General features: G+C 34.2%; 2 protein-coding genes across 2 annotated transcripts; one reads left to right on the top strand and one right to left on the bottom strand.

Annotated features, from left to right (window-relative positions):
• The first annotated feature begins 400 nt into the window (after window positions 1-400).
• Window positions 401-25,673, top strand: LOC125651303 (uncharacterized). Its single transcript, XM_048879875.2, has 15 exons — window positions 401-532; window positions 2,791-2,909; window positions 3,707-3,868; window positions 5,343-5,423; window positions 7,954-8,099; window positions 8,313-8,421; window positions 9,244-9,351; window positions 11,309-11,449; window positions 13,430-13,507; window positions 19,745-19,794; window positions 22,091-22,262; window positions 22,392-23,074; window positions 23,175-23,342; window positions 23,512-23,719; window positions 24,881-25,673. The coding sequence occupies exons 2-15, from the start codon at window positions 2,841-2,843 to the stop codon at window positions 25,235-25,237; spliced, it is 2,532 nt and encodes an 843-aa protein (XP_048735832.1). The 5' UTR covers window positions 401-532; window positions 2,791-2,840; the 3' UTR covers window positions 25,238-25,673.
• Window positions 18,624-19,568, bottom strand: LOC125650245 (uncharacterized). The gene is made up of 2 exons (XM_048878367.2): window positions 19,478-19,568; window positions 18,624-19,157 (listed from the first exon to the last, which is right to left on the bottom strand). Exons 1-2 carry the CDS (start codon window positions 19,507-19,509, stop codon window positions 18,644-18,646), a joined length of 546 nt encoding a protein of 181 aa, XP_048734324.2. The 5' UTR covers window positions 19,510-19,568; the 3' UTR covers window positions 18,624-18,643.

Below are 25,673 nucleotides of genomic sequence, written 5' to 3'. Positions count from 1 at the left end.
AGGCCGAATCGTAACCCAACTGGGGTATCTCTACATAAAGATATGGACTACGGACCATAAGCAATTAATCACACTTGGATATATAGGTAGTATATCCAGTGGATCTGATGCAGTTTAATTTGCTGGTACGATAGTTTTAATGTTGATTGTGGATATGGTTAGCAGAGTTTGAAGGTTAAAGGGAGTGACTCCTTCTACTTGAAGTGTTTGTATGAGGTTTGTTCTGTGGTGGTAGTGTAGTGGACACTGTTTCAGTACTTTCAGTACTTTGATTTCTTTTACAGTTGTATAAAGGACGACCAAGAAACAAACCTTTTTCATCTTCAATACTGATCTTACAATGGTAGCAAAATCTGTTTTCTCTAGAAATGATAGGATTAAATATCTACCCATCTAGAAGTTATTACGATGATAATATGATCGGGTTCAAGAATCCAGATCATGTGACTGGACTGTGACACTCAGTTAGGAAGGAGGAACAACATTTGGTTATTTTCTTCCGTAGTAATACCTCAAGTGTGTTCTGTACATGGTAATATTTAGAAAAGGTTCTTTTATGTATAAACGATTTATGTTGGAAGGATGGCATTGAAAAATGTCACGATATTATTTTTAAAAATGACAATAACAAAATATTGTTTACATGAGAGGAATTTTATCATAAAATTTATGACGAGTCAGTCAGCAGAAATTCATGGATTTCATACGATTGCGTTAGCTCATAAATACATGAATACAGTGAGCTAGGTCTTGCTATTGTTTATTATTATTATTAAGCTGATATATATTTACATAAATCTGCCATAAAAACAGGTTGGGAACACTTCCCCTATAGCGAGATCTTCTTGCTAAAACGCGATTATCTCTCTTTAGCGAGAAAGTAAACATGACCATAAACAGGTGTTTTGGTGTCATTATTGTAAATAATGGCAAATTCCGTGCATTGCTGAATAAATGTGACACACACTCGGCATGAAGTGAATTGTTTCTATAAAATTGACAACACACTCAAGATATTGCATATCAAAATTGCTGCATAAAAGGGAAGATTTCTGAAATTCAATACACATCTTGAGTAATTTTGTTTTTATTGATATATTTGCAGAATTACATGTATCAGACATTCTAGCACATGTTTTTCTTTTCACATGAAACACATGAAACTCCACAGATGTTTTTCTCAGTTATTCAGGATATAATATTTACTCTTGCTAGAGAGGGATAATCGCGTTTTCATGAGAAGATCTCGCTGTAGGGGAAGTGTTCCCAACCTATTAAAGATGAATTGAAATGGATTAGCATACTCTTGGTATATTATATGGGTTTATATTTACAGTATGGGAACACTTCTTCTATTAAAACATGATTATCCTTCTTTAGCAAGAGTAAAAAAAATCTTGTACAACCGAGAAAAACACTCAAGGAGTTCATCTATTCATGTTTCATTTGAAAAAGTGCTGCCGGTAAGATGTCCAATACTACTGCAAGCGTATATACCAAAACCAAACTCATGATTTGCATTGGATTTCAGCCTCCTTCTTTGTTGATATGAATTTTCTTGACAATGTTATCAGTTTTATAGACGGAGGCAGTTCGCGCCATGTTGAGTATATGTGTTGTACTTACTCCAACAAGTGAGAGCCTCGGTTAACGTCCCTTATATACCTCACCAAGTCAGAAGTGTGAACCTCTAGCATGCTGGAGTAACGTAGCACTTATACATTGCACAGGATTTGTCATTTATATTTAATCAAAACAACACACCACCTATTTATGGTAATGTTTATTTTATTGCTAAAGAGGGATAATTTCATTTTAACGAGAAGATCTCGCTGTAGGGGAAGTGTTCACAACCTGATTTATGCTGCAACAGTCAGTTGGTAGTGCACCTGACTAGAGATTCAGGGGGCCAAGCTTCAAATCATGATCTGGTCAGTTGCATTTTCTCCATTTCTGTTCCATTTGGTCCCTTGGACCAGTCCTTGGAACTGACGGGCGAAAATGCCTGCTTGGGGATAAAGATCTTTAGATGATGTCTTCAAATGTGAACACATTAAGGAGGGAGGAATGTAGGGGTCAGCCAGGTTAGATTGCTGGTGGCCAGATGGCTCATTTGGTATAGCACCTGACTAGAAATTCAGGAGGCCGAGGTTTGAATCTCAGTCTGGTCCATTGCGTTTTCTCCCTTCCTGTTGCAGTACCAACATCTAATGAATGGGAGCAAAGTCTTTTTACAATGTCTTGCCCCTAGTATTTTGCATGTACTGAATATGTATTGTGGCAGCAAATTTGTTCATGTACATTATGATTTTGACACTAGAATACATGTATATACATAATGTTGCCATTATGAACAGAACATGACTGTAATCAACAAGCAAAAGGAATGTCAACTTGTGACATAATTATCACATTTCTATTGGAAATATTCTCCACAGCCTCATCACCAGGTGACACAGAAAACGCCTAATGTAGATAACATTGGGAAATTGTTGTAAATCTAAAGGAAAATCAGGCACATGACACTAAATCATGAAACCCTAGTAAGGAATATAGTGAACACTCTGATAATTGTGTAATGAAAGTTTTTTTAACATTGATACAATATGATTACTGTTTATATCTGGGTTAATACTGACAGTATTCCTTCCTGCTTTTCATACCTCCTTGTGAGGATGCTGCTAAACTCGGAACATATTTCCCCACCACAGGGAGTCAGTGGTCCCATTGTCTATGTGCAAGGATGTAAGGAATGGAAATTATTCACGATGTATATTTAAACCTTTTTAGAACTGCCAAGACATTCCATTCAAAAGATGAGAAGATAACAAATATTCAGCATGACAGAATCAGTGATAGCCAATTCCCAGGAGTATCAGAGTTTTCGCAGCTCTGTTCCTCTAAAAACTGTAAGTCTTTAAAAAAATCATTATGTCACTGACTGTTAATCATTATTAAAAGTATTTAATGAAAGCTATTCAGTCTAACCAGGACATGCAATATTCCGCGGAACTTTTATTCTACACTTTTAAAAAAGAAATCTTGCTGCATCAGTGCATGAATACCATTTAAAGTGTGGTGTTCTGTGGGATTGTACCAAAAGTAATCGGCATTGAGAATGAATCAGAATATATATATTCACAAATAAAATCCCAATGAATGTAAGGAAACACCATCTGACAGTGTGACAAACTTTCTTTTGATTTCTTGATGAAGGCAATGTGATTGCAGATGACCCTTCATCTTGACATATAAACCTCTACTTCTCTATAAACTCGAATTATTTCAAAATATAGATAAAAGGAACGAATGTCTGATTGTTTTATTATGGGGGATATGAAATCAATGGAAGTATTATTGAATATCTGTTTTACCGAATATTCGGATTGCCTAGCTTCCATCGTGTTTATATTCCCATAACCAGGGCATAAACTTGTAGTTCTGGAAAATTTTTCTTTTTGGATGTAGAACTGATAAAATAAGCAGTTATTGATACAGACCGTGAGCAGTTGACGATATTTACACACACAATGACATATAGACAATGTGATAGTTACAAACTATTGGTTCTGTAATTACGAAGTTAGAGGTCATAAAATGTATTAATATTATTTGAAAGCAATGCAATATATGATTTTTTATGAATATATTGCACATTGACAAAATTGAAAAATGTCCAGATTATAGACAGCTGTTGATGTTTCAGTACATCGTTGATGATGATGATGGTAAAGAATGGAAATTGTATGATGCTGGGCCCAAACAGGTGAAGTGTCCCATCATTTGTTTTCCTCCAGCCAGCGGCACATCAGATGTTTTCTATAAGCAGCTTCTGGCTCTCTCAGCTGTTGGATACAGGGTGATATCTGTAAGAGTTTATTTTCTGTAATGATGGTAGGGTTAAGGTAGCAGTGATGAAAAGCATTCAATATTTTCCTAGGACAAGGTACGAGTATGCATACATTAGGCCCTATGATGGTTTAACATTCAGCTGCCAATATAAATGTATCTTTACAATTTTATCGATAATTTGTTGTATTTGGCAACAGTACAATAGTAACTGTTCCAACTAAACTGCTGTATAAAGATTTCTGTCAGATCCAGGTAAAACAAAGAATGGTATCACCAATATTCAAGGTAAAACAAAGAATAGCATCACCAGTTTATCAGCATTGAAATATTCAAACAGTATTATCTATAGGAAAGAAGCTGATACGTTTTTATATTTCTAGCCATCGTTTTATTTTCTTTCTTATATGTAGTGTTATATGTTCAGATGTCAATGATGCGTAAAGCAGTAGACAATTCACCCAAAACAAACAAACTTTAGACTTTTCTGCCAATCAAAACATCATGTGACCACCATCTTTGCTGTTCCATTTAGTTTTCTCAATTTACATAACATTTTAGTATATTATAAAGTACATAAATACACAATCTACATTCAGTTCAGTTGGTGTTGATGTAAATATGAACAATGAAACATGTTATTGTTGTCATTTTTGTGAGAGATGACAGTCATCAATATTCTAGTACTGGTAAAATTTGCAGAAGCACATCATTTAATTTTCCAATGCCACTGGCATGTCCCTAATAATGAGAAGAAAACTCCATACTTAAAGGTTAAGACACTTCATGGTTTATGAAGCGTAATCTGCCAAATCCATTTTATACTGTAAAATATGGTTACGTATTAGCTTTATTCCTATAAAATTTAATTTTTCGATATATCCGATTAATTAATATCCTTCATATCGACATGGAAATATATTATGAATTTGATGTAAGACAGAGCAATTGTTATAGCAATCTGAAATTCTGCATTTTAATATCACTCACAGCCTCAGCATTGTTTAAAAGCAGCTGGCCATTTTATAAGATGTGAATTGGTTTGTTGAATGTCGATCAACCAAATTGTGTGTTACAACTAAAATTGAATTAGAAGAAAATGTTTTTAAGATTAGAAAATAAATACATGTAATCATTTAAAAAAAATTCAGATTTGCTGTTAATATATGTAGTGCATTCTCTTAATTAAAGTAAAAGAAATTACTGTACATCCAGAAACTTAAAAAAAAAATCAATGACTACCCTACCCCCCTTAAGGAAGAGTTTAAGTTTTTTCCCTGAAATATGTACATATTTACATGTCAATACATTGCTGTTTTGACATGTAAATATGTATATATTGCAGGGGGAAAAACATAAACTCTTCCTTAAGGAGGTGCTGTCTTGACATCTCCATATGAGTGAAAAATTCTCGAGAGGGACGTTGAACAGTATACAATTAATCAGTCATTGCTGTCTTTCATGTGAAGTTTTGATGTAAGTTTATTTTACAGGTGGAGTATCCAGTCTACTGGACAATGGGAGAATTCTGTGATGGATTTAAGAAGCTTTTAGATCATTTACAGTTAGACAAGGTAAAGATTTGATGGGTGTTCATTATTAAGACATCATATTTCATTAAGATTAGCAATTACTTTTCATTATTTTTAGGGTGCCTGACTCATTCAGGTGACTTGTACTATCTATTTTTATCCAATGTTGTCAATCCTATTGCCTGTTGTGCATGAACGTTTCAAATTCTTCTCACGACTAGGCCAATTTTATACACCTGTCTAAGACAGGATGTATTATGGTATGGCATCTATGTCCATCTGTCAGCTTTTTTCTGTCTGGCTCATAATACTATGCATGCGCGGATCTAGAGGGGGGGGGGGGGGGGGGGGGGGGTTCAGACACCCCCACCCCCCCTGGAATTTGCAAAGATAAAAAAAATTACAATATAACGATTTATAAGAAAAATGAGTTGACTTATTATAAAAGGTTCGACCCCCCCTTGGAAAAAATTTCTGCTATGAGACCTAGAATCATCAAAGTTTGTCAGTTGATGCATCTTGGGTAGCAGGTATGTCACACTTTAAAGTTGGGTCACTGTGACCTTTTATTAAGATTATATGGCCAGATATGGCAAAACCCTGTCCAACTCATAACTAGAAATTCATTTGGCCAAGAATCATCAAAATCGATCAGATAATGCTGTGTCGCATCCTACATTAAGGTCACTGTGACCTTTAAGATGATATGGCCATATATATCATAACCCATTTTGGGCTCATGTAGATTTGAGTCCTAGAATCGACAAACTTTATCAGTTTGAGCATCTGTAAAGAAATGTGAATTACAGCTTAAAATCGGGTTAAAAATTACCGAGTATGAAAAAATAAACTATGCTTTAAGGTAGGTAATCCCTCAAATGCAGTAACCTTATTAAAAATGATTGCATCAAGAAATACACATTGTTTTCATAAAATATAGGCATATATAAACAATTAATATAGAGAATTATTTTGTTTCCAACAATAATGACACATGCAGTATTGAACTTTAAAAATGCTAAGCACATCACACAGCAGAAAGAGTATTTCCAGATGCCCCATGGGAGTAATGATCTATGCCAAAGTGTTTCAGGAGTTCAGTTAGACATACATTTTGATAAGAGCCAAATCGCATCTATGAAGTTAAAGATTAATCAATCTGATTAAAACCTAGGGCCCGTTTTACAAAACAACTTACGACAAAGGCGCAAGTCTAAAATTGTATTACACACTTATTAGTTTAAATGAGTGGATTAAAACGTTTCTGTAACTTAATTTTCAACATTATTCTTTTCACTGTTTTACATAGGAGTGAATCATCTTTATACAATAAACGAGAGAATTCCAGTATGTAAAGTTGGTCGTAAGCTGTAAGTTCTTTTGTAAAATGCACCCCAGGTCTTTGATCTGCTATGGTAATGTTATGTCATTGCACAAACCGTAACATTACTAGAGCAGACCAAAAGCTGATTTTAAGCAGATTGAAATTAATGAGTATGATGTAAGAAGGCTGTGAAAATAATTTGTCACTCCTTTAGTTATAAAGCATTTCATTTAACAACCCAAAATTAAATACATTCATACCATGAAACAGAAATTATCTAAATACATGTAATAACATGAAATACGTCAAATCTTGTTATTTGAAACTCGATGGAATCGAGAAAAAAACTTGAAGATATCCCTGGATTCGAGATATTGAGGGTAAAATACTTGAAGAATACAGTGGAATCATTTTAGTTTGTGGGGGCCAATGTTAGTGGGTAAGCAAAATTTTGCTGGTTTGTGGGGACGTAATTTTGTGGATAATTAAGCGATACGATGTCACTAGGAGAAATTACTCTACTTGGTTTAAAAAATATTTGAGGACACGTACATGTAAATTCGTGATTAAGAGTAACCCATGAAATCCACGAACATCAATTCCCCACGGACAATGATGATTCCACTGTAAGTGGTTGGGACTTCTGAATCACTTCGACATATCCATGGTATCGAAGATATCGGTGTTTGAGTCACCGAAGTTCAACTGTATGTTTTGTAATATCTTTTCTGTAGTTATTTGCACAATTCGAGAGATATGTTGATGAGTCACATGTTCCACCAAGGTTGACATGATTTTGTTTCGAGCACACTCGTCTGTTTATAATGAATAAACGTCTGGCAGGCGTATCATGTCTGTTTTAGGCTATAACTCTGTAATGGGGTGACAGTATTGTTTGACTTATGTCTAGACAGTGTGTTGTGACTTTGTACATGGTCATTTGGCCAAGATCAATGTCATTGATAAGAAAGTTGGAAATATATTTGTTCAGGCCATCATTTTGTTATTGAGAAATGTTTGATGAAGTAAACATCACTTTGGATTTTATAGTACTTGTAACTGATGACATCAAACCAGAGTTTGAATGATGCACTCGTAGCACCATCAACATGCAACACTTCTAATGAAAGTTTTTTATTGTGTGATTCTTAGGTGATCTTAGACCCATGTTTAAGTTTGTATCTTAAGTGATAAATGATATTTACGGTGATATACTGTAGATTAAATTACTCTTCTTTATCTCTTTAGGTCCACATATTTGGTACCTCTTTAGGTGGATTTCTTGCTCAGAAGTTTGCGGAGGTCACACATCGTTCTCCAAGAGTTGTTTCCCTTATCCTGTGCAATGCGTTCTATGATACTACCATTTTCAACCAAACTAATTCGGCTCCAACGTAAGGAGAGAGAGAGAGAGAGAGAGAGAGAGAGAGAGAGAGAGAGAGAGAGAGAGTGAGAGAGAGAAGAGAGAGAGAGGGAGAGAGAGAGAGAGGGGGGAAGAGAGAGAGAGAGAGGGAGGGAGAGAGAGAGAGAAAATGAACTACATGTGATTTATATATAAATGGATTGCTATGCCAAACATATAAATTGGTTTCATATTCCTCCATCAGGTTTTGGATGATGCCTGCTCTGGTGCTAAAGAAGATGGTGATGGGGAACTTTGACAGAGGATATGTGGATACTGATATTTGTGATTCTATTGACTTTCTTGTAGAGAGGGTAATTTTATGTAATTTTATATGCCCCTGATGTACTATACCCAGTGAATGATATACCTTAGCCCGAGGAGGGAGCTCCCTTCTGTTCTTTCCTGTCAGCCTGAGTGACATAATCTATTATCTCTAGCAGCTGAATATATACCATAAACATTTTACCAAATATTGTCAGTCTCTTTTGTTTGGGCAAAATACCATGACATTGGCAAAAAAAGCAGTTGTAGCATATGGCTGTCGCCATTACTGTATAGAATCAATAACAAGCTATGAAAGACACTTTTTAATTGGACGTCTCGGAAAGCTAGGGCACTTTGATTAGAATATTTATATAATTGGGCTAATCTTCCAAAATTTAGATGAGAGTAAGCAAATTGAACACTTAGCCTGTGAAGATACAAGATCCTCAGGTTCAGGGGGAAAGGGGGGGGGGTTGCAGAAGGGGGCTTATGGTTGTGATTTAAAGCTTAACACTGGAAAATGAAGTAGTTCAGGTGAGTGATGTGGCTGATGGACCTCTTGTTAGTTTTTCATTCCTACTTTCAAGTTTTTAATGATGTAAACTTCATGGTTTTTATACGAACATTATGTATATGATTTGAATTCAATATTTTTGAGGCTGGAACAAAGCAGGGTGAGGGGTGGAATTAACTGACACAGGGGAATGTATGGATCACATTCACATCTTAGTTCACTTCACTAGTGCTTTGTCTTGTAATCAATAAAATAGATTTAAAGAAAGTTGCAGTTTGTGGAACACTTGAACAGGAAAGGGTGTATATAACTTATACTAAATCATATTTATATCAATTTTTTTTTTTAATTTCAGCTTGACAGTCTGAGTCAGTCTGAACTAGCTTCGAGGCTAACCTTGAACTGTATGAACTGTTATATAGAGCCTCAGAAACTCCAAGATGTGGATGTTACTATAATGGATGTAAGTGCTCTCTGCTAAGGGTGTGAGAGAGATGTTAGAATTTGAAAGACCAATCAAATTATTCATATTGTGAATCAATTTTTATTCACGAGAACTTCATTATGAGTTTCATGTTAAATTAGAGGTTATTTTTATGCAAAAGTAAGGTTCTCATGAATAATTTTATTTGCATGTATGTGTGCATTGTATATATACAAACAGGGGCGTAGCTAGGACTATTTCAATGTGTAGGCCCGAAAGGTGAAGGTTTGACTGAGGCACGAAGCTCCAAGGTGGTGGTGGTGGTGGTGGTGGGGGGGGGGGGGGGGGTAGATGCGGAAGGGGGTTGTCCCCATTCCGTTTGGGGATATTTTTTAGATATTGGGACTCGTTTGCACTACTCTGAGCATCAAATAATTGCAATACACATTAAATATTGTACAACTTTTCAAAGATTTTTAAACTGTTAAGTCAAGTGAGTCATTGTGATCACCATAAGTTTATAAAAACTATACAACCATTATTTATATATCATAAAGTACATTATAAAAACAAAAGGTCCGACGGATCATGGAATAATAATTTTATATCTGATTTTAAAAACCAGAAATATATATGAACATATTATTTTTTGCAAATGTGTTTTGAAAATGAAAAAAATGTTTAGGCACGTGCCTACTCGAGCCTAACGAAGCTACGCTCCAGACAAAGTAAAAACCAAATTAATCATTTGTGAAGAGAACAAGATTGACTAACTGTCTATTTTGCCCCTGATTTTGGCTGTGATTTTAACTTGCATAAATAACTGATGAGTTTGTATAAAGGTACGAGAAATGGCTGTTGTCACAACTTGTCATTATTTCTCGCTGATTAAACCGACAGGTCAAGATCACTGAAATAAAGTCTCACGAAATACATGATTTACAGTAGATATGAAAGGAAGTACTTCATTAGTATTGTCTTAATCATATCAAGCAAACGTCATTTTACTTTCAAGTTATTAGTTTATATTTATATCACAAATCACACTTTTCTCTATGAACCAACCAATTTCAGCACGCGACACAATCCGTTCATATTGACTATGAACGGATTATGAACTAGTTTAAAGCACGTGACTGAGAGAGCATAATGATTTGAAAAAATACAACATGTGTTAAAAATATCTTGCAAAGTCACACCTCGGATTAAGAATGTAAACTTACGTGGATTATCATTCCAATGTTGTGGTCTCCTAGCTCCAAAGTACAGTGCACCGCGCAATGTTGATAAAAGGCAGGATAAGACGAAGTGTGACGTCATGTCTATATTTTGATGTACGTCACAATACGACTGTGACATAGGTAGATCTTAGGAGTTTGTTTTATGCAACAAAATATTTCCTGACTTATAAATGCAAGCAATGTAAACAAATGATGATTTAGTAAATGAATATATTAAATATAAGTATCACTTTTGAGCTGTTCATGGTCAATATGAACAGATTTGGATTTGAGGCAAATTCTCTGTGAATCACTAGTGCGATTGACAGAATTTGCCTCAAATTCAAAAACGTTCATATTGATCATGAACAGCTCGAAGTGATGTTAATTTCTTAAATATTTACATTTCCATTGGTTTTGCACCTGATGTCTCTATAAATTGTAATGATAGCCATTTCCTCATGATTGTGTTGTGAACAATACGTGTATGGATTATAGTTCATCAGTTTTAAGGGCTGGGAACTCCAACATAAATGAAAGTAGAGTGTAAATATAAGAAATAAATTTCATGTTTGAAAATACTTGAGGGTATGAACTGCGACTTTTATGTGCTTCATGAGGAGTATGTGTATCTTTACAGTTCATACCATCATGGATTTTCAAAAATGAAAGTTACTTCTTAAATAAACATTTATTGTATGTGTATCATTTCTATAGACATCTAATAATCGTGAAAAACCAAATTTTGATAAAGATCTGTAGTGCTCTTTTCCTAGGTTTTTGATGATTGTGCATTGTCTCATGCTGTGAGGGAGGAGATGTATAAATGTTACCCCGAGGCCAGGCGAGCCCACCTTAAATCAGGGGGAAACTTTCCATACCTTAGTAGAAGTGGTGAAGTTAATATATTCATTCAGGTAAATAGCTTTCATTTTTCAAACACTAATTTACAGGTAATTTTAAATCAGGGAAACACAAAATTCAGTATGGCCACTGTATGGATATAGATATCAGATGTTGAAATTTGTATTAAGCTCTTTCAGTGTTGAGGTATAGCTGTTCTAAATTGTGATCTTCAAATATATGAACTCTAAATGTTCTAACAGTACTGTTTAAAATCTAAACAGTTGCGAGTTTTTTGATTGACATGATACCTGTAGTATTATTATGGATGTTGTGTATATTGAGACACAAAGACAATGTATACAAAATGTGATGTTGAGCTTCACTGATTAAAGTTTGACATCTATTTGTCTTTTGCTGTCGTTGTGTGCTTCCACATTGTCTACTTCTTCTGCTATGACACGGGGCCTCGGTTTTTATGGTCTCATTCGAAGGTCCACCGATTTAGTCGCCTCTTACAACAAGCAATGGGTACTGAGGACCTATTCTAACCTGGATCCGTGTGTGTGTGTGTTTCTGAGGACCTATTCTAGACTGGATCTGGGGGGGGGGGGGGGGGGGGGGGGGTAATGAGGACCTATTCTAGCCTCCAGGGAGGGGTAATGAGGTCCTATTCTAGCACAGATCCTGGAGGTTGGGGGGTAATGAGGACCTACTCTAGCCTGGATCCCCATGGGACAGAGCTGTAATTTGTATTAGGTTTGATTAATACAGGATTTTAAGAAAGTTATATTTCTGTAAGAAAAATGACTCACATAAGCACTGGACTACTTGCTTTGTCTGTCTTACTTTTTTCTGTAGTTTGTATCATTTTTAGCTCACCTGTGCAGAGGATCAAATGACCTTCAAAAAGTTTACTCAGCATTTGTTTGGTCTTTTCATCTGTTTACGTTTTTACATCTCAAGAACCACCAATCCAAGTTTTAGAAAACATTGTACAGAACAGGAATAAAACTTTGATGAAGTTGGTTTAATTTAGTTTCACTTTTTATAAAAAGGAACATGTAATGAAAAATAGAGACTTTGATCAAAAGTAAATTTCTGCAAGGTTTGTGACCTCAGATCCAGCTTGGCATATTCATACTTGTTTAAATGGGGACAACATCCTATTCCACTGGACTATATTTGAAAAAAAATTACTATATCCAAAGAATTGTGTGCATAGATATAAAGTGAAAACATCCTTATGTAGTGTAGATCAAGGTTAAAGTCCACGCCTGAACAAAGGTGAAGGTCACAGTAACATTTCATTTACATGGGAATACATTTTAAAAGAAAATTGGAAATATGCAGGTAAACTTATGCAGTGTAAATTTGTGTTTTTTCAAATCAAGGTTCTTGGCCACAATAAGGGGTCCAAATTTGTGAAATTCTTTTCCTCATAAAGGCAAAGTGAATCAAATGAGCTTTTTGTTACACTAATCTCAGGTGAGCTTTCTGTTACACTGATCTCAGGTGAGCATTCTGTTACACAGGTGAGCTTTGTGTGATACTGATCTCAGGTGAGCTTTGTGTTACACAGGTGAGCTTAGTGTTACACTGGTGAGCTTTATGTTACACTGATCTCAGGTGAGCTTTATGTTACACAGGTGAGCTTTGTGTGATACTGATCTCAGGTGAGCTTTGTGTTACACAGGTGAGCTTTGTGTTACACTGATCTCAGGTGAGCTTTGTGTTACACAGGTGAGCTTAGTGTTACACTGGTGAGCTTTGTGTTACACTGACCTCAGGTAAGCTTTGTTTTACACTGATCTCAGGTGAATTTGTGTTACACTGATCTCAGGTGAGCTTTGTGTTACACAGGTGAGCTTAGTGTTACACTGGTGAGCTTTGTGTTACACTGACCTCAGGTAAGCTTTGTTTTACACTGATCTCAGGTGAATTTGTGTTACACTGATCTCAGGTGAGCTTTATGTTACACTGATCTTAGGTGAGCTTTGTGTTACACAGGTGAGCTTAGTTTTACACTGACCACTGTTCATAATTTTTCTTAGATTCATCTTCAGAAGTATGATGGAACAAGTGAAAGTGCGAAGTTTAACACAGACAAAGAAAACAGTGATTCAGAAACTGCATAACCCATTCCAACCTATCTCCTCCACATCATGTTCACTTTCATTGTTTCAAAACATTGCTTTTGTTTAAAATAATTTAAAGTAAAATTATATTTCATTATTATGTTGAAAGTGATTGAAATACAATGTATTTATGTTTTTGCATATTATCTATGGTGTTGATATAAAGCTACAGTATTGTTTTAGAAAATCTGAAAATTTGTATACATATGTAGTCTTTCAGTGATGAGTTAGTGCATGATATAAATTTATAAAATGATGAGGAACAGTGCATGTATGTCCGAAATATACATTTAGTGATAATCAACTTAATTTTTATTAAAAATACAGCTTTTTCCAATAAATATGTGGTATGTATCAATATACAAGAACAATATACTATAACATTTAACCACCATGTGTGTACCTCCTGTTACTGTACTGTCTGAGAATGGGACGGAGTTGCAAATGTATTTTAATGATTACATGCACTGAATGATGTGCAACTTTGAAGCAGTTATATTTTGAATGGCAGTTATTGTGTAAACTAGAAGCATGTGATGCATTTTTATGTAGGTTGTATTTTAAGTGAAGTGCAACATTCCTTTTTAGTTGTGCCTTAAAATCGAAGTGAACAGGAAACAAGATATACAAGTTACAGTTTCTCTTCGATGCACCTCTATTTGAAAAAATGTTCCTCTATTTCTATATACTGCTCAAAACATTTGCATGAGCTCTTTTAAAATAAATTTAAATTCTGATGCACAAATGATGTTCCCCCCAATTACAGTTACAGTGGCATGCAAAAGTATATTCAGTGCATTTGATTTTTATGCTCCTTAGATCAAAGATAAAGTGGATTTTGTTCTTTGTCTGCAATTTTAACTTTCGTCATTATTTAATTAGATTATATTACAAGATAAAGATTTCATACTTAGGTCAAGGTCAAATGGATGGCTGATAGATAAGGTCATTTATTAAGGTCAGAGTAGAATTTGCCAAAATTGAATATGATCACGTTCACTAGATTTTTGTGTAAAACCACACTCACTTTTACAAAACCATTGTTACTATGATATTATTCTGGTTGGAGATAATGACTGGAGACCAGTTTGGTACATTTGCAATAATGAATTTGATCTATGACCCCTAATGCTGAAAACACATGGAGGTTAAGTTTTAGTCCTAGAGACTCTGATTGTTAAAGTTCAAATTGTATTTGAAAAATCATCTTGAAAATCTTGCCATATGTACAGTATCAGCTGACTTTGACATTTTGACTTTAAAAAAATAAATAAAGGTCCTCTTATAGTCATACAAACTCTTCTAATGAAATATCAGAGCTAAAGCCCAAGTTACATTAAAGATATCTAAAAACCAATTCTTCTCATTATATGACCTGGAGACCTTGATCGTTTGATCTATAAAAACATGTGAACTATCTAATAGTAAATGAAATATCACCCAGAAATCAAAAGTGTTGCAGACAGCTTGACAGATAACCTTACCCGAAATGATATCCCTTGTATTAGGGAGACGATAAATGTAGACTCATTCTTATCAATTGCTCTTATAAAAATTATGTTTACTATGTGTTTTGTAAAATACTTGGCTATTAAGGAATAAAATGTGTTCTGATTAACTTGTTCAAAAGGAAAATTGAACTTGACAGATTGTAAAATCTGCAATGGAAGTGTAAATGATATTGTAGCATATGTTTGTACTTAAATTTTATGAAAGGCATACAAGGAATAAATTGCGGTGATAATTTTTTAAAAATGTGCATAAAAGTGCTATACACATGTACATGTTGAAATTAAGTCTAAATACTCTCTATATTTGAATATACTAGTAAGCTGGCTTGTAATTAAATTTATTCCTAATACTTGAATGTAAATCTTGCAATGTTGCAGTTTAATTATATTTAGGCTCTTTGTGGTTTACGGTTAAATTTTCATGTTTAATTTTGATACATTGTTATACTTGTATATGAAAATAAAATTAGTACATATTAGTGTATAAATTCATGTTTTGTTATCATATGGAACCAGCTTTGAATATGGTATTGGCATTCATACTATGTATGATTAAACACTTCATGATAGACATACATTAGAGAAATACCAGCATAGGAGTAATTGCCCTTGAAAACATTTTTTAATTATAAGATATAATTGATTATTTATAGGAAATAGTTAGATCTAGTATAAACTTCTTTAGTGGCAGAGAGCTTACCAGAATTTTTTTCATTACAGTGCAAAAAATTCCTCCAAAAAATACATTTTTATTATGCTTAACGATTTTGCAAAAAAAGCAATAAACATCACAAATAATGCTATCTTTATCTGACTTGCTGTTCTCTGCAATTGAATCAATTTAAACATAAATTGAATTCATGATATTAATTCATTTATTGTCTGCATTGAATTTGCTGAGCTCAATCAGTTAGGGACATATATATGTTCATCGGAATTGAAAATGTCTCTGTTGATGAATTATTGAGCACATCGATGTGATGAATTATTGAGCTTAGTAAATCAACAAAGGATATGTTCATTGAAATTAAAAATGTCTCTTAATGAAATCATCTATTTCATTATTGTGCACATTAATTTCATGTAATGATGGCATTACTAGAATTGCTGTATGCAATAACTCATCAAATTTAGATATATTCAAATACGCTCATTATTACAATTAGAGTGTAACGTGAGTACCAAATTAACGGATAAGGGATACTCATAGATTAAAGATGTTTTACAATTAGATTTATTCAAATAGAGATCAACAATTTAATTATTGCACACATTAATCCTATTTATGTGCGCAATCGTTCAGTTATTGCCCCAATGCATCTTCAAATAATTTGTGATTCATGTCAATTTGACATTCCATATAGAGCTGGTTTGTATAATATAAGCATCTGGACAGTAGAAACATAAAGGGAGATTATAAGCATCTGTACAGTAGAAACATAAAGGGAGATTATAAGCATCTAGGATAATATATTGAACTTCACAGTCCTCAATTTATTATGTCATAGTGGGAATAAATGACCCCTTAGCACAAAAACTCGTGCATCAAAGGACTCCATTGGAAATGAGCTTTCATGGGTTATCCTTGGTGTGTATGTTTGTATATATGTATATACCGAATAAACTTTTTTTAAAAATTCAATCTTAATGGTAATTTTAATTAAATGACATTATTTTTCTACTTGTTATGGTCATTCTAATGTGAAATGCTGGTCATTATTAACTAGAATGTTCTAAAAAGACTAATACCCCCACAGGGGACATACAATAGTGGAAAATGGTGAATTTGTGCTCGTCGAAGAATAAACACATCCTTCAGACATGAAGAGGAGCTCTGTTTTCTTAAGCAATTAAATTTAATGTAAATGCAAGACTATATTCTGCAGTAGGACGTTACTCGGAATAATTAAGATATGCTTAATATAACTTTGAATATTATTTCATGGATATCTAGACGACATACATGAACAACACATCTTGTCTATTATTAACAAAATCATATTCACAGACAGACAAACAAATGGATTGATGATTCTATTATAACTAGGGGTGAAATGATGCATTGCAATATGGCAATTCGATTTATTCCGGGTCTGTTTCAGTTCAATGCAGTTCTAGAATCATTGCACACATTGTTTTTGATAACACGGTTTCTGATTGGCCAATCAACATACGAGTAAACTTTACTGTATCAAAATGGATGCAGTCGAGTTGAAAAACATACCCCCAACATATAAATCCTAGGTATGGCGACATTTTGGCTTTAGGACAAAAGATAAGAGTGTGGCTTTATGTTAAACATTTTTACATATGTAGAATTTATGTGCAGAGAGCAATAAATACCATGAAACATAAAAAATCTTAGCATTTTAAAGAATTTGGTACATGCTAATTACCTAGTCGAAAATCATCGAATCGAGACTAAAGTATTGAATCGAATCGAGAAGGTACTGTATCGTTTCACACCTAATTATAACCTCTCCAAAACTTATGTTGCAGTAGCATCTGTGAGAGAAGAATCAAATCTGTTCAGTGATGTTAAAGATATACTCTAGACAAATCATGTCCACAGAGAGACGATCAAGGTAATTCCGGTATCCCCCCCCCCCTTCATTTGCAGGGGTTGTAACAAATATATCTTTTCCATTTCTTGTCATCTACATTACCATATATACACTCTCCATGCCCTTGCATTCATGGTAATACGAATAGTCCCTTATCACAGGGGATATTCGGATAATTACACAGAAGAGATGGTACATTGCATCCTGTATGGAGTATCTTTACTGACAAAAAAAAAACAACCAGTAAACATATTGCTTTGGTCCAAAATAGTGAGCAGACTGCATCAAATGGTGCAAGTTGGATTGCTTGACAATATTCCTCAAGAACAAAATGTGCCATATATATACTGATTTTGACTACGCCAGCACGGATAACTCCGTTTACCTGATCAAGATGTAGGGAACACGGCAGGTGTGACCGGTCGACGGGGGATGCTTACTCCTCCTAGGCACCTGATCCCACCTCTGGTGTGTCCAGGGGTCCGTGTTTGCACAACTATCTATTTTGTATTGCTTATGGGATTTATGAGATTGATCACTGTTCGTTATCTTCATCTTTCATATATGCCCAAGTATCTACTGTAAGCCGAGTGTGAAAGTTTTTTCCCCCATTCAGCTTCAAAGTACTGTTTGCATTTAAAAATGCTATACAAAGTCTATCACATTTTTTAAATAAATATCTTATTTTCTAAACAATGTTGCATTCTTCAAATGACAGAATTGCTCACCACTGTTCTATTACAGTTTGGGCTTTTTAAGAGTTTCAAATACAGATATTTTTATCTCTAAATGTACCATTGCAAGATACATTTACTAATTTTCTTCAACATGACTGAAGTTCAAATCTTGTATTTTTCAAATCTATGCTTCACTTTTATACACTTCTCAAGGATTTATGAAGTTTAAAAATACCAAAATAATAAAAATACCATTTAACTCATTGGGTAAAGGATTTATGAAGATTAAAAAAAACTCATTTAACTCATTGGGTAAAATATTTATGAAGTTTAAAAAAAACCCATTTAACTCAATAGGTAAATTGGCCTCTTTTTTATTCAGTCTCTGAATTTGAATACAGGCGGTTTATATGAATACAGTGGAAAGTTGTTTTTCTTCCCAACTTTCATTAAGTGGACCTTCTGTCTATTCGGAACTGTTCGATTACTGTGATCAAGAAGTCGATCACAAACTGTTAAATTAGACCGTCCTTTGATCAGCCTTCTCCACAAGATTTCTTTCTGTGATACACTGGAGAGTCTGGCTTCAAGTCCAAACTTGTGAATCCTCTTCCAGCCACTGAATTTGTACTTGTTGTATGGGTAAGTAATTTTCTTGTTGGGATGTCTTGGTTGTTTTAAATATCGCACTTGGTTTAAATTGGTAGAGGATGGTACAGTCAGTAGAGTGTTCTGTGTAATACTCGAGTTTTTTCCTTCTCTCCAAAGGCAATCTGAGAAACTTGAATAAGACAGAGATGGTATGTAACGATTTTGAAGAGCATTGCTTATTCCATATTTCATCCCAGTTTGAATATTGAACTTCACATTTCTGCACATTGAAAGAACATTTCTGGAAAAAAAAAACCACCCTTGAAATTAGCACATGTATTCATATAATATTAAACAATACTTTAAGATCCCTTATAATTTAACATAGTACGAATCCAATCTCAAACTGTCCGTAGAAGATTGACAGCATTATCTATATATAAATACAGTATATCATATATACATGTATTTGAATTTGAGGAAACTCGAACTAAATAGCAAAAAAAAAACCCACAAAAAAAGCAAACATGTTCTTTCTTATCTTACTCATGGTAATACAACATTGATACAAAATACGCTTGAATAACTCCTTGAAATTGAAATCTTTGAAGTATTTCTCACCTCCCTGTTTTGACAAACGACATCGCCAGCATTTTCTCTAGTAAAGTTGCGTTTAGATTGGTTTAATCGTACCATTAATAGGTCGATAAAGAGAAAATATTCAAATTTGAAGAACGTTCAAAATAAATTTTCAGAACTATACAAAATTAGGTGAGACTATATTTCTAACAATTTCATTTTCAATTCTCTTCATTGACATCATAAATACGAACAAAATATTGTCATATTCGAATATATCAAGTACAAGTTAATTTATTTCAAAATCAGTTCCGGCGAAATTGTTTTCCTTGGTTGCAGGTACCTTTTTTCAGTTGGAGGTAATTGTCTTATATCTAAGTGGTAATTCACAGGGACTAAGCATATGTAAAACCAATATTTAAACAACGGATTATGCAGAGTATAACTTGGGGATTCCCTTTTAAGTGAATACGCTCATGGCCTGATGACAGGTGCTTGGGTCTTATATATGTAACGGGAATGGATGTAACAGAAGGATTTCAAATCCTTCTCATGAGAATATCAGTTCCCGTAAATTAGGAAAATATATTTCCTTTTGTCCCGAATGTCAATTTAGGATAATAAAAGATAAACCAAGCAGTCTCCGTGATTTGGATATAGATATAAACGATTTATTCTCTAAGTTAACATTAAAATATACAGTTACCAATAACACGTCCTACCCCTAGCCCTACGATGTAACATGTTAATAAAATACACACTCATTACAATATATATATAAATAGTGGGTATATGTACATATGTAAATATAGTTACTTTAGATATACATGAATATATCCGTATATACCTCTAGTTATGTATTAAAACCCAAACACCTGTGATTTAATCTCGGAACATACAGTACAGTGTAGAATTTATTAAAATAATAATTAAGTAAACTATTTTAATTAATGTTCTCTCCAGCTTACAATATGAGTAAATATTCTATGTAAAAATATTAATCAGAGCAATTCGGTGAATATTCATGTTATATGTATCACGAATAATATTTTGGTGTGATCATCTTTCCTCCAACTGCACCAGAAGGTCAAAATATAAATATGTACTGCTGAAATAAGTTCAGAATATTTCCTTTTGTAATGATAATGATGTATTTGGTATTAGAAAGTATATTGTCCAATTACTCTGGTAAACACAGGCGCAAAAATTCTTTTACAGGTGTTTTATTCAAATTATTACAATTTGACCATATGATATATAATTATGTTAATTTTCATTTCAAATTTGTTTTTAATGAAACAATATGATACATCTGTTCTTAAACCTGTTCTTAAACAAATATTCTTTTGATAAATACAAGTTTTTTTATCCACAAGAACCAAAACAGCCCTTATCACATCCCTATTTTAGTCCAACTCTTTATCAAATACACTTTCCCTATAGCAAGATCTTTTCACTAAAATATGATTACCATACCCCTCTTTAGTGAAAGTTAATATATATCCCGTACAACCGAGAAAAATACCTGAGAGATACATCTATTCACTATTCACACAAAAAAGAGGAATTAGTGTTAAGATGTCCAATACTACTGCAAATATCTAGATTAAAAACAAAAGTACTCACAATTTGCATTGGCTTTCAGCCTCCTTCTCTCTTACGCAGCAACTTTGATATGAAATTTTTTGACTGTATTATCAATTTTATAGAGGCAATCAGTGCCATGTTGAGTGTGTGTCACACTTATTCAGCATTGCACTGGATTTGTCCTAATTTTCAATCAAAACAACAAAACACCTGTTTCTGGTAATGTTTATCTTCTTGCTAAAGAGGGATAATCACACGTGTACTTTTAATTAGCGAAAAGATCTCGCTATAGGGGAAGTGTTCCTAACCTGTTTAGGTCTTTGAGGAGGACAATGGAATGTCTTGTGAATCATTGGCTTGATATTGGGATACAAATTTTGCTATGAATTATTCTAAACTTACAAAATTACAAGACTTTCCTTGTTTGTGTTCAAATCATCGTCAGAACCCATAGGTTTTCTCTCCGTTAAACTGCATCTTAATGGAGAGAAAACCCGTGGGTTCTGATGTGTTCAAATACACCTTTCAGCTTTTGGTTTTAGACACAGAGATATACACCAGGGCAAGTAACGGAGAATAGTTTTATCCTTTTGTGACAAATGTATACTGTTGTTATTGCATGTCCTTCTGTTTGTTGTCTGTGGTATTGGACACAGGCATGTAAACTTGTATCTATTTTGAAAAAAAATTTCCCTCCCATTGGACTTGGACCCTACCCCCACCTGGCTTGCTGACCATAGTCTAAAAATATTACATGTACAGGTAGTTAAATTGAACATTTCAAATTAATACAATTTTAGATCTTTTCATATTTTAGAGCAAAATTAATCCATGGTTTGTTGTAATTCAAAGTATGATTCAATTCTTTGGTATTTCGACAGATTATGGGAAATTGTTAAGATTCAAAACAAACTGCTTTTAATATTTATTTTCATAACTAAGTAAGCCTATTCTTCATTGATGGTCTCTAGGCCTAGTTTCTAACCATGCTGGACACAAGTATATTCTAAAACAAGAATATTTGATTGATTTGCAAGGAAACGTGTTTTTATCTGATTTGCTTTTCAGTTGGGTAGCAGCAGAATGCAAAACAATGAGCAACTGTTGTCAGACTGGAAGGTCAAGAAAAATAGGCCCAGAATGTAATGATGATGTCATTGAACTCCGACCTAGGAGACATTTAAGGATCCAGCATTTAAATGCAAGACGAAGGGACAGTGCACTGGAGCAAGAGCAACAGGTAAGTTCATTCTTCTTCTTCCAATACTATTAATCCATACACCATCATCTATTGTCGTGAATGATATGTATTTATCTTTAAAAATGTGTGTTTAATATTTGTATAGCATTATATATTTCTCCCTTTCAGTTGTATCTAAAAAATCACAACATATCATATACCAACTATGGAAAACTGACATCCAGTATTAATCAGAAAAAGACCCCTAGAGACGCACACAAATCAGATTCTCAGAATGATCACATTGAAGCAAATCACCCAAATATGGCAAAATGCCAGGAGGAAAAGACTATTGCAAGTCGACCAACGTCATTTAATGCATACTCCTCTCCCTTTGTTCCATCCAGATCTTCCCTTTCAAGGGATTCTGTTGGGGGAGAGACAATTATGTCCTCCTCCAATGTGGAAGTTTCTTTAAATTTACGAGGCAATGAAGATGGCTTCATGTCTGAGATCGAAGAAAAAGATGAACAATCTAATGCAACCAGTCGATCTCTAAAAAGTTTTGTTTCTGAACCTGTGAAAAATAATGGAGTAGCGGTTCCAAAGGATGGTGCAATTAGGCCGGATCCTGGAGTTGTGCTTTTCTTTATTCATGGTGTAGGAGGTTCATCAGATATCTGGAAACCTCAGATGAAGTACTTTGCAAACTTAGGGTATGAAATCATTTGCCCAGACATGATTGGACATGGACTAAGCTGTGCACCCAATGATAGAAAGTGCTATCACTTCAGGGAAATTTTACGTGACATGGAGGCCATGTTTGATGTATATTGTAAAAGAAGCAATGTTATTATAGGTCATTCATATGGGTAAGTATATTTTGCACTTTAAGAAGATATTGTTGGTTATAGACATGTTCATTCAAAAACATTTAATTCATAGATGCTATATAATTTTTCTTTTGAGCAGTTGTGCATTTGCCACTGTCTTAGCCAGACAGAGGGCCAAACGGGTGACTAAGCTGATTTTGGTCAGTGGAGGGGGACCTGTTCCTCTTGCTCCTCAGCCTGGGGTTTTTTCCTTGCCCATATGCATCCTAGCATGCATTAAACCATGTATATCATGTCTGTTTACAAGGTATAAATCTATTTAAAATGATAGCTCACAAAGAAATTTTTTTGCCATATCATATGCTTAGATATAATGCACATATTATGAAATATTTTGTCAATTTACTAAGTTTACTAGTACAAGTTTAAGAAATTATAAGGATGCCCATAATATTGCTTTTTTTTTTTTTTTACAGAGGTGCTTTCCACAACAATTCCAAATTGTTAGTAGATAAACAGAAGGCTTTTGACATCCCGACTTATGTACTGGATTTTATCATGAATGGGCAATGGTGGCTGGATGGCGATGACTTGTATCACAGCTGTATAAATGTGTCCACCTTACTCATCTGGGGAAGACATGACAAGTTTGTATCACTGGAAGAGGAGGAGGCAATGGATAAGGTAAATCAGTACAATTCATTATTTTTATCTTAATAGAAAACTTGTGTTTTTACCTGTCAGCCATATTATTGCATGTGTAATTTGATATTTTTGCAGGATTCATGTATTTTAGGGCCTCTGGCTGAAACAAGCACTAATTGTTTGTTTACACTAAAAACAAATTATCTAAAGGCCTGTATTTATCTAAAGGTCCGTAATTATCTAAAGGCCCATAACTGTAGAACACAGTTGTGCGAAAAGATGACTGATAGTGCAAAATTTTAAAGGCAGACTAAACTCTAAATTAAGTACAAATATAGCATGTTGGATGGATGAATTGCACTACTGTACAGGTACAGGTATATTTGAAGCATTGAATTAAAAAGCTGGAAGATGTAGAAGCGTATGTTTGTAATGCTCTAGATCTATCAGAAGATGTAGAAGTATATGTTTGTAATGCTCTAGATCTATTAGAAGATGTAGAAGCGTATGTTTGTAATGCTCTAGATCTATCAGAAGATGTAGAAGCGTATGTTTGTAATGCTCTAGATCTATCAGAAGATGTAGAAGCGTATGTTTGTAATGCTCTAGATCTATCAGAAGATGTAGAAGCGTATGTTTGTAATGCTCTAGATCTATCAGAAGATGTAGAAGCGTATGTTTGTAATGCTCTAGATCTATCAGAAGATGTAGAAGCGTATGTTTGTAATGCTCTAGATCTATCAGAAGATGTAGAAGCGTATGTTTGTAATGCTCTAGATCTATCAGAAGATGTAGAAGCGTATGTTTGTAATGCTCTAGATCTATCAGAAGATGTAGAAGCGTATGTTTGTAATGCTCTAGATCTATCAGAAGATGTAGAAGCGTATGTTTGTAATGCTCTAGATCTATTAGAAGATGTAGAAGCGTATGTTTGTAATGCTCTAGATCTATCAGAAGATGTAGAAGCGTATGTTTGTAATGCTCTAGATCTATCAGAAGATGTAGAAGCGTATGTTTGTAATGCTCTAGATCTATCAGAAGATGTAGAAGCGTATGTTTGTAATGCTCTAGATCTATTAGAAGATGTAGAAGCGTATATTTGTAATGCTCTAGATCTATTAGGATCTTTCCTATGATTCTTAGTGAAAGATATTGTTTATTGAGGTATTAGATGTTTTCATTCATTTATACTTTTTAAAGACAATCGTAGACTGTAAGCTGGAGATAATTGAAGAAACTGGTCACATGGTAATGATGGAAGCACCAGAACATTTCAACAACATTGTCCATCAATTCATAGCTCCAGGGGTTATCAAAGGTTTAAAAGACAAACTGCAGTCTGAAGCACAATATACAGAGGTGAATTCCAGCCATGTTCCAGGTGTTTCTCACCAGCAGTCAGAAACAGACAGAACCACCAGAGCTAGTTCTCCCTGGTTTTCACCACGACGAAAACGTCCTGACAGTAGTAAAAGTAAGAAGTCCATTACTTCTATCAAGTCCAGCAAATCCAGAAAATCCATGCCAAATGGAGTGCTAACTCACAGTTTGTTATGATTCTGTAGTTTTGAAATATTCTGTGATGAAAAGTTGTCCATGGGTAATAATCAATCTCAAGTTTTGTTATCATTCTGTAGTTTTGAAATATTCTGTGATGAAAAGTTGTCCATGGGTAATGGCCAACCTCAAGTTTTGTTATGATTCTGTAGTTTTGAAATTTTCTGTGAAGAAAAGTTAATTGTCCATGGGTAATGGTCAATCTCAAGTTTAGCATCATGAGCAGTTCTTCTATCTTGCATTGTTATACTTAAAAACTTGTGGAACCATTCATGTCATGTATCCACATCTCTAAACTTCCTTGAAACAAAGAAAACGGTTTCCATTTTGTCAGAAACCATGTTTTTACTGATTATGAGCTTTGAATTTGAATTTAAATGTAGCTATGCATTTTCAGAAACATATATCAATATAAATGATTTGAATGTATATGCAA

Source organism: Ostrea edulis, chromosome 5 (genome assembly GCF_947568905.1).
Source record: "Ostrea edulis chromosome 5, xbOstEdul1.1, whole genome shotgun sequence".
Taxonomy (NCBI): domain Eukaryota; kingdom Metazoa; phylum Mollusca; class Bivalvia; order Ostreida; family Ostreidae; genus Ostrea; species Ostrea edulis.
The sequence above is the reverse complement of the archived record's forward strand: the minus strand, read 5'-3'. Positions and strand labels throughout refer to the sequence as shown.

What these genes read in the sequence shown, in the direction of transcription:
- LOC125651303 (XM_048879875.2), top strand. Translation starts at nt 2,841, where the DNA reads ATGACAGAATCAGTGATAGCCAATTCCCAGGAGTATCAGAGTTTTCGC. An exon ending in TTGGATACAGGGTGATATCT is followed by an intron (nt 3,869 to 5,342) that starts GTAAGAGTTTAT and finishes TTTATTTTACAG; the next exon opens with GTGGAGTATCCAGTCTACTG. An exon ending in ATCATTTACAGTTAGACAAG is followed by an intron (nt 5,424 to 7,953) that starts GTAAAGATTTGA and finishes TTATCTCTTTAG; the next exon opens with GTCCACATATTTGGTACCTC.
- LOC125650245 (XM_048878367.2), bottom strand. Translation starts at nt 19,509, where the DNA reads ATGCTGGCGATGTCGTTTGTCAAAACAGGGAG. An exon ending in TCGTTTGTCAAAACAGGGAG is followed by an intron (nt 19,158 to 19,477) that starts GTGAGAAATACT and finishes TTTTTTTTCCAG; the next exon opens with AAATGTTCTTTCAATGTGCA.